The 10,196-nt window shown below is 38.8% G+C and overlaps 1 protein-coding gene across 1 annotated transcript in view; it reads left to right on the forward strand.

Annotated features, from left to right (window-relative positions):
- tafa3b (TAFA chemokine like family member 3b) overlaps nt 1-9,127 on the forward strand; it is a 196,406-nt gene extending 187,279 nt beyond the window's left edge. Inside the window, exon 5 of the mRNA XM_049486086.1 lies at nt 8,114-9,127. Within this exon, the coding sequence (XP_049342043.1) occupies nt 8,114-8,125 (12 nt within the window). The 3' untranslated portion in view covers nt 8,126-9,127. The remainder of the gene's footprint in view (nt 1-8,113) is intronic.
- Nucleotides 9,128-10,196: the final 1,069 nt, after the last annotated feature.

Raw genomic sequence — 10,196 nt, forward strand, 5'->3', positions numbered from 1 at the left:
CTCTCTTATATTGTGCTGCCGATCTCTCGCTCTTGCTCAGCATTAATAACTTTCTTTATGGGACTCAAAGACAAATTTGGAACAGTCTTTCTCTCTCTCTCTCTCTCTCTCTCTCTTTCTCTCTCTCTCGCCCGCTTGCTCACCACACCATTCAGACCTCCTGCTTTGCAACCTACTTCCTCTGTTTCTGAGCGTGCTCAGTGCAGACTAGAGGAATTGGCTGTGAGTGGATCTGAGGAGTGTTGGATCTGACATCAAACACCGCGCAGTCCTGAATCAGAGAGAACGGGATGAAAAAAGCGAGGGAGAGCGGAGAGAACGAGTGCGAAAACAAAAACACAGCAGCTCCGCTTCGCCACGCCGCCGTGGGCCGGAGATGTGATCGGACAGGCTTGCAAATAAACCTCAAAACCCGTACAGACAGATTCTCAGCACTGCTTATGCTTTTACATCCCACTGGGGTCAGCTCACCTGTCCGTCAGCTCCTGCGCTTGGAGCAGCGTGATTGGCTAACTGATGTAGCTGCTTTACATAGTGCAAAAAACTAAAAACTTACTGTTTTAAATAGTAAAACTATAATAATCATAAAAATCTCTCGTCCTGTTTCCGTTTCCTCCAGTCTGTCCCTGTGTTTAATTACCTTCCTCTGTTCGTGCCCTCTCTCTGTATCACTTTTTTTTGCTAGTATTTCTCTCTTTCTCTACTTTTCACTCTTGCTCTCTATCTCACTCCATCACTCTAACGCTAGCTCTCTGGGCTCTCACTTATTTCACTTTTTCTAGTTAACTTTCTCTTTTTTTGCTCTCTCACTTTCTTATTCTGTTGTTCCCTTTTCTCACGCTCTCTCACCCTCACACACCCTTTTCTTCACACGTCTCTTTCTTTCTCTCTCTCACACTCACACACACTCTCTCTCTCTCTTTCTCTCTCTCTCTCTTTTATATTGTGTTGCCAATCTCTCGCTCTTGCTCAGCATTAATACATTTCTTTAAGGGACTCATAGACAAATTTGGAACAGTCTCTCTCTTTCTCTTTCTCTCTCTCTCTCTTTCTTTACTGTCCTCCCCCTCTTCCTTCGCTTGGCCTCACTCCCTCACAATTTCTTTTTCCCTTGTGTTTATCCCTTGTCTCCGCCCCTGTTGCCCACCTGTTAGTTTGAAGCTCCGCCCCCTTGTTAGGTCCCAGATGTTTCCCATTTCCTGTCCTTGTTCCTCTGTTATTTGTCCGTGGTTATACATCTGCCGTTTGTAAGGTTTTGTGTTATTTAATGTTCTCTGTTTCTTTTGTCTTAGTTTTTGTTTCTTTATTTATTTATTATTCAAGTTTCAAAATAATAAAAAAAAATACTCGTCCGTTCTCCACGTCTCGTTCCTGCTCCTACCTGACAGAAACATTAAAAAGTATTTTTTTTTTCAGTTTTCCAATCAATCAATCAATCAATCAATCAATCAATCTATCTTTATTTTAACTCAGCGTAAATAAAGGGGGGCTCAATTACAATTTAAGTCACTTTAGCTCTTGATATTCTCATTTACAGTTAAATTTTTGTTTCACTCTTTTACCTGCTTTTTCTATCTTCCTCTCTCTTTCTTTGCTTTTGACTTTTTCTCTTTTACTGTCTCTCATCACTGTTTCTCACTCTTTTTAATTTATTAATTCACATTCCTTTTAACCTCTATTTCTTACTCCCTCACTCTTTCTTTCTCCTTTCACTTCTCTTTTATTCGACTATTTCCACTTCATCTTATATTATGTAATTTTTACCTTTTGTCTCTTTGCTTCTACTCTTTCCTTTTCTTTGTGCATTTTTCCCACTCTCTCTCTCTCTCTCTCTCTCTCTGTTTCTAATTTTTTTATTCAAACTTTTTTTTTGTATGTTCCTTTCTCATTTACAATTTAAGTCATTTTAGTTGTGGCTCATTTACTAGTGTTTTTATATCAGCTTAATCAGCATAACGTAAAATATATATTAGTTATAAAAAAGGACATTAGGTTAATGATACTGAATTAACTCAAACATGTTCTGTCTGTAATCGTTTATTTACTTTTTTAACTTGGGAGAACTTTTGGAACAATCTCTCTCTCTCTTTTTCTCTCTCTCTCTTTCTTTACTGTCCTCCCCCTCTTCCTTCGCTTGGCCTCACTCCCTCACAATTTCTTTTTCCTGTGTGTTTATCCCTATTTTTTTCCAGTTTGGTGAAATTATTGGATGGAATTCTGTTATTATATCACTTTAATTTACTTTTTTTTTTAAATATAAATAAGTGCACTTACGCATCATGTACCCACTCTAAATACTGTAGACATTATTATATAAAGAGTCCGTGTGCAGCAAATGAAACCGAATTCAGCCTGATTGCATTTCCCCTCTGATATGGGCGGGTGAGTTTTGATGAGATTGTACAGCTGAGTAATATCCGCTGAAGGCCGCAGTACGAGCATGAACAGGTTATTAACACACTGAGCACTGCTGGGAGGAAGTGATGAAAGCAGCGCTGCTGAAAAAAAAAAAAACGCATTACAGAGCCTCTGAACTTCTGCAGCCGAATCAATGAGCGCAGGCCGGAGATACGAGGTCCTGATACTCGGATGCATCAGCGGTATCACCCGTCCCGCACTGTCACTGTGATGTGAGAGATAAAGAGGGTTTATACTGCAGATGTTGGAACAGATGCTGGAAATGATGAATTGGGCTGTTTGTAATGGAGAATATGGAGAGGTGAAAGCTGCAGCACGTGCCGATCAATCAAACTGATCAATAGTATTGAGCCCACTCTTATGGCCCTGTTACAAACAGACCATGTGTTATGACAAACAGCAGAGAGGGTGAGAGAGAGAGGCCAAGGATGGAGAGAAAGAGAGAGAGAGAAGCCAAGGACAGAGAGAGAGAGAGAGAGTAAAGAGAAAAGTAAGAAATTTCCTTTTCCTCAAGCTTGATGTGTTTGTTACATTGTATTCTGTACATTAAATCTCAATTTTATTTCTCATTTTTATCCCATTTTCTCCCTAAATTGTACAAGGCCAATTACCCAACCCACTCATTAGGACTCTTAGGACCCTTATCACATGTGAAGTCAGACTCCGCCTCTTTTCCGACTGCTGCTGATGCAGCATTACCGAGTAGCATCACAGCGCATTCGGAGGAAAGCTCAGCGACTCGGTTCTGATACATCAGCTCACAGATGCAGCCTTCTGCTGATCGACATCACCCTAGGAATGATGAGGGGAAAAAGTTCCATCTGCTGTACCCACCCAGAGAGAGCAAGGCCAATTGTTCTCTCTCAGGGCTCCGGCAGCTGATGGCAAGCCGCATGACCGGGATTCGAAGCAACTGTAATTTAGTGACTGAGCTCACTTATCAACTTTGCTACATTCTTTTAGTCATCATAATCACCTACATGGGCGGAGTAAACCTATACTTGACACTGATTGGTTTGTATATTGAATATTGGATATTGTCAATTAAGTGAGATACCTCTCCAGATGTGATGCAAAAATATGCCCCATTGACAGAATCTGAGTACACTTCAATTGCAGGTGTGTCTCGAAGCACAATGATTATAACAGATTTCCCTCAGATTCATTTTATTTTTGTTTATTAATAAGAGTTGATCTACAGTTACAGTAGATACAGAATCACCAGCACTTTAATCTGTTGTACCCGTACTGCTATAAGACATCCCTTCACACCAAGGGAAATCAGATTTCGGCACAACACCTCTTCTTTTAATTTTTCTATTGTTTAATAGGTGATGATGGCCTGCCTCAACTTTCTGTAATTGGTCTGTCTTCACACCTATACTTTAGTTGATGAGTTAGTTTACTTGGAAAGTTTTTTTTTTCCTCTGTTTGGTTTGTTTTCACACAGGCACAAACCTAAATGCATCAAAATGCGCCCTAAAAAAACATGGGAGCACACTGTCTTATCTGGTTGGTCAAAGCTGTCGGGAAAGAAGGGGCGTTTGTTCATAGCTATGGAAGTTCTTTGGGCAATCAATCAGGTTAAACTGCACCTGAACAGCCGTTTAGCTCAAACCTGAGAAATATGCTGTATATTTGATAGTCGGGTCGGGTAATCGAGACCAGATCACATTCTCAGCACAAACTAATTACTCTGGAGTTTGTTTGGAACCGAATCTCTTCTCTCGGTTTTTATTCGGTTGTTTTAATCCAAACCCAAAAGTTTGATTACTGTTTTCACACATGCCCAAATAAACTGCACCAAGACTACAAACCAACCAGAGTCTGTTTTAACTGGATCAAATAGTGCTGACTAACAAAACTGGACCGTTGTTTAATTGGTACGGACCAAATATTGGGTTCTATTGTCCAAACTGTGGTTTATGGGACCTTTTACACCTGCTATTTTGGTTTGGACCAAGCAGAGTAAATGTGAAAGTGTGCCCTTAGAGAGAAGAGGAAGAGAAGAAGAGACACACAAGAAGAAATGGAGAGAGAGAGAGAGAGAGAGAGAGAGAGGGTGTTAAAAGAAGGGAGGCAGAATGTTAAATATTTTAGTGCCCTTGTGGAGAAAGAGGGAGGCAAGTGTGTGCGTGTGTGTGTGTGTGTGTGTGTGTGTGTATTTGTGTGTGTGTGTGTGTGCATAGAACAAAATCTACAAAATCCTGACAGAAAAATATTATAAGATGCTTAAAACTGCGCACTTATCCCCAGTAAGCACACACACACACACACACACACACACACACCTTTTTACACACACTATCTCACTCTGTGTAATCCAGCAGTGTGTGTGTGTGAGAGAGAGAGAGAGAGAGAGAGAGAGAGAGAGAAAGTAAGGAGTATCTTCCAAAGCAACACAACACCTGATTTAACCTGCTGACCTTTAACCTCCTGACCTGATCTCATCCTGTCCATTAAGCTGATGAATTAATGAGGGCAGGTGTTGGTTTTACCTGAGAGGAAATCAGCACAGAGCCCAATCACATGTCCCCTTTAAAAACACTTCTATTCTAAAATATATCAAAAACCTGTAATAGTTTTCAGTATGAGTCAAAAGTTTGGATACACCTTCTCATTCAATGTTTTTGTTCATACATTGTTAATAAAAAGTGATCTATCAGACTATGAAGGAACACATAAGGAATCATGTAGTAACTTAAAAACAGTGTTAAACAAACCAAAATACTCTGTGAAGAAGCTTTTAGATGCTCTTATCTGGGGAGCTGCTAACTTGTGGTTTCTGAGGCTGGTAACTCTGATGAACCTATCCTGTACAACAGAGCTAACTCTTGCTCTTCCTTTCCTGGGGCAGTCCTGATGAGTGCCAGTTCCATCTTTATAATGTTTCTAATGGTTTTTGTGGTGGTCGCACTTGAGAATACTTGAACTACAAAGTTCTTAAAATTCTTCTTCTTTTTCAGATTTTTTGTTTATTTAGTTGAGTCGTTACGCTGGATTAGAACATTACTCAAATATTCACTATTCACTGTATACCTGTAACTCTACCTCTTCACTACTTTACTTTAACTGATGCTCTCAAACACTTTATTAAGAGACAAGAAATTCGAGTAATTAACTCTTGATGAGTTCAGCACAGCTGTTAACTGAAAGCCTGAAATTCCAGGTGACTCTACCTCATAAAGCTGATTAAGAAAATCAAAAGCCAAGATGTGCAAGAGGTTCCTACTTTGATGTATGTAAAATATGTCAAATATAAAACAAATTCTTATAATAGAACGATGCTGAATTTAAGGTGTGTCCAAACTTTTACCTATGAAAATTTTATGGAAGTGTTGCAATGTGGTGGAGATTTTCCTAATTCCTGGGAAACCCTTATTGTGTGTGTGCTGATTGACATCACCCTTTGGAGAGATGAGGGGAAAGAGCACCATGACTGACTGTGCTCTCTCAGGGCTCCGGCAGCTGATGGCAAGCTGCATAACAGGGATTCGAATTAGCAATCTTCCAATTATAGTGGCAGTGACCTTTTTTCACTCTTATGCCCTCTTGTGGTAGGAACTAGTGTGTAATCAGACCACACCTGCATTAATTTCCCTTTATTTATTTTTTTATAACCGCCCTGTAAATAACTGCATGCCGAGTTTAGCAGCAGTCTGGTTGCCTTTTCTGTGTTCATTCAATTCTATACGGACAGCCGCATGCGCTCTCATTATCAGAGTACTCAAATATCACAGACTTCACACTGTTCACACTCACACAGAGAGAACACAGAGAGAGAGAGAGAGAGAGAGAGAGAAGTGGGCACTATGCCACGATGCCCTCCTCTCATTTCTGCCACCTCCTCTCGTGCCAGCAGTCCGGGCGCCGTGCCAGGCTCTAAGTGAATGAGTCCGCTGGGTGCCAACTGCTTGCTTCAGGCGCTGCCACGGCGGTCAGGAGCGGGCATCGGCACGCCCAGACAGGCCCGGGCCCCGCGCTGCAGCCACAGCGGGCACACGCATGCTCACACCCTGCCACCTGGCCGGCTTCACCCCCCTGCCCACTCTCAGCCTGCTGGTATTACAGCGCCATTAGCTGCTGTAAGCTTTAATAATACACCGCCTCCTAATTAAATCTTTAATTAAGCTCCCAGCAGAGGAATCAGGTCGTGTAAGTTATTTTTATTCTAATCAATAAAATAGAGGACGAAGCCTTGCAGATATAAATGTGGGGTTTATGTGTTTAATATTAATCTGAGTATAAAGATTGCAGTAAAATGCTGATATTCAAAATTCATTATTCATTATTTTGTGTTTATAACTCAAAAAAATAAAACAAAAATGGAGAAAGGCTGGTGGAAGTATGGACAAAAGACGTTGTACCACCTATATATATATATATATATATATATATATATATATATGTATGTATATGTATTTATATATACAGTACTGTGCAAAATTTTTAGGCACCAAAGCAAACTACACTAATCCATTTATCTCAGCAATACGTGTGTTTTTACCTAAAAAAAAAAAGAAAAGCACCACATATGATTTGAACAGATGCAAATAAACATACATACATTAAAACTTAACAAGGGATGCTCATTTTCAACTAATTATGTATATTGTATCCTGTCAGCTGAAGCTGAAGAACAAATTGTAGAGATTCCAGATTTCTCCTGGATGCTCCTCAGCCAGCATGTGTATATTATGTTCAGTTCCGTCAGCAGCTCACCTGATTTACCACATTTACCAATTTACCAAACCAGGCATTGTTAATATGATAAGAACTAGAAATAACTCTATTAAACTCAGATGACGAGGAGAGATTAGGAGATGTTGTTTTAAGGAAAACGTGCTGTAAAAGCTGTAACTGCTTTTTGTAAATTTGCTTTTTGTATTTATTATAATGCTATAAGTGTTTTACTGAGATAATAAACTTTTTCTTTTGATTTTTCTTTAGCTAATAAAGCTTTTTTCTTCACTGAAATTCCCACAGGTGCCTACAGGTAGATTTTATTGCATTCTAAAGTGCTGCCGCTATGATCGGGAGATTGCTGATTCGAATCCCGCTTATACAGCTTGCCATCTACTGCCAGAGCCCTGAGAGAGAGCGCAATTGGCCTTGCTCTCTCTGGATGGGTACAGTAGATGGCGCTCTTTCTCCTCATCACTCTCCTCATCACAGTTATATATATATAGTTTTCTTTGCGTGTCCTGATACTGTCAAAATACTGAAAGGTATAGGCTGCTCTGAGTATCAGGTGGTTTTTAGTATCTACATGTATCCTAGAGGTGTGATTATTGATTATCAAGAAAAATAAATCCACCTGATGCTGTTTCTCCATGTATTTTATCAAAGTAATAATTAATAAGCCATATAATGAACAAAAATGATTTTTGATAATATATCTTATCTTAGGTGTGAATATATTTATAGTCTATACATTCAAAAATAAGTAAAAAAAAAAACAGGCGTTTGGTAAAATTTTGAGCAAAACATGATCAGTTCCAGGAAAATATAACAATTCTGCTTCCTTTTACATTTTAAATGATTATATTTTTGAGCAGACGTATGTCTTCTGGAGTAAAAGAGATCAGGGCATGTGTCTGTCTGATATACAGTAATTACTGTGTTATAAGACCTGAAAGAAGAACAGCTTAGAGTTCAAAGGGTTAACCAGTATCTTGTCTTTTTTTTATTTCAGGTGACCCGGTAGTGCCATCCTCGGTGTAGCCAGTCGAGAAGACAGTGGTGGTGGTGGTGATGGTGAGGGGGGGTGGGAGGTGCAGGCAGGGAGAACAGGAGACGGGAGGACGGATGTGTACATGGCAGTGACTTTAAGATCACCTGTGGTTCAGTAATACGAGAGGCCTGGTCTCTTGTTCCCAACCCATTCATGAAAATGAGGACCATCCTAGCGGTCAGCTCTCCTCCTCCTCCTCCTCCTCCTCCTCTTCTTCCTCCATCCCTTGCTACATCCCCCTCTCCTCCTCTTCACGTCCTCCTCCACCTCCGCCGTCCTCAGCGTCTGCCAGAACCCAGAACTCTCCTCAGCGGCGATACGGAGACGAGAGACTGTCTGCCAGCCGCCGCTGCCACTGCTGCCATCCGCCGCCGCGGGGATTACATCTGACAGAGGAACGCTCGCAGTGGAGGACGGCCCACCTCTAACCGTCAGAACTTATTTTATCTTTTGCGTTCCGCCTCTCCTCCACCTCCACCACGCCGACGTTTTGTTGTGTCTGGATATTTTTTCCCCCCCGTCTGTCGATGCTTCCTCTAATCGCACCTTTTATACCCGAAACGAAAGGTGACATTTTTGCTTTCTGTTCCGGAAAAACCTCGTCCTCCTCAGCATTTTACCCTTTGGAAAAGTAGAGAACTGAAGCTCCGGACTGGACTGACCATCTGTAGAATATTTTCTTCCTTTTTTTTCTAATAAATACATTAAAAAAAAGAAGTTGAACTTTTTGACCCAGGAAAAAGACTGAAACCAACCAGTAGATGTTATGGTATAATTCTGTAAAAGTGTAAAAAATTATAAAAACAAAAAAGAGTCAGATTCTTAGAAATCAATCTGAATTAATGAACAAACGAAAAAAAAAAGAAACAACAACTCTTAACAGTTTTAATATCGATGTTTTTAACCAGCCTGGTAACTGCTATTGAGTACATGTGTCAGTATTATCTAAAATAAATAAAGCTATTTCAAAGAATACATGGATTTGACATGAATTTGCTTTTTTCTCCTTTATTATTTTTTTTTCTATATCTTAGTTTGCCCAATTTTCCCAATTTTATTAAAGATAGACTAAGACAATATACTCAACTGTGTTCATATTTGTATAGATGTTTATTAGCAAATAAAATGAAGATTAAAATGAAGGTTAAGCAGACGAAACACACAATATTATTTATGTGTGCATTAAATTAAAAGTTTAAAAAGTATATATTGTTTTTTTTCTGTCTACTGTTTTCTCCACAATTTAGCTGAACCAATCATCCCATCCGTTCCTCTAGATTACAATTTTTTTTTACTAAAAATGAAAAAATAAATACAAGAAAATGTAAAAAAAAAATAAACAAACTCAAAAATCTAAATATACAAAACTATATGATTAATAGATTACATAATTCCCCAGTATGTACTGTATGTGTGGTGGTATGCAGTGACCAGTCATTATTTTGCTCATTTTTCTACCTGATTTAGCTGAGCCAACTAACCCTTTCACTCATCTTTCACAACAAGGCTTCTCTCCAGCTCACCTGATAATGACAATATAGGCCACAACCCCATAAAATAAATATAGACAAAAGAAAAATATATATATAAATTACAATCTTATAAACACAAAATGGGGCCTAAAACTAAGTATGCCTCATTTTGCTCAGGCACTATTTAAGGGCAGCTAAAACATGGGTTGGGCCCTGTCCTGACCAGGAAGTGAAAACAGGAGCACAGGTGAGTATGTAAAGTGTAATTCTTGTGAAAAAAAATGATGGCAAACTGCAGTAGCACATCCTGTGCAAGTGTTTTTTATTAAGTGACAGGTACAAACATTTAGTTAAAATGTCAAAAGAAAAAGGAAATAATATCAAAGGAAAAAAAATAATAAATCCAATAAAGTAAACAAATAAACATAAAATAAAGTAATAAACAAAATAAATTAAATAAATAAACTAAAAGATAAACTTAACAAAATAAAATACACTAAAATAAAATTAACAAATATATATATATATATATAATAAAAAATAATAATAATAAATAAATAAATAAATTAATA

The sequence above is a fragment of the Astyanax mexicanus genome, chromosome 12, assembly GCF_023375975.1.
Source record: "Astyanax mexicanus isolate ESR-SI-001 chromosome 12, AstMex3_surface, whole genome shotgun sequence".
In the NCBI taxonomy this organism is placed as follows: Eukaryota; Metazoa; Chordata; class Actinopteri; order Characiformes; family Acestrorhamphidae; genus Astyanax; species Astyanax mexicanus.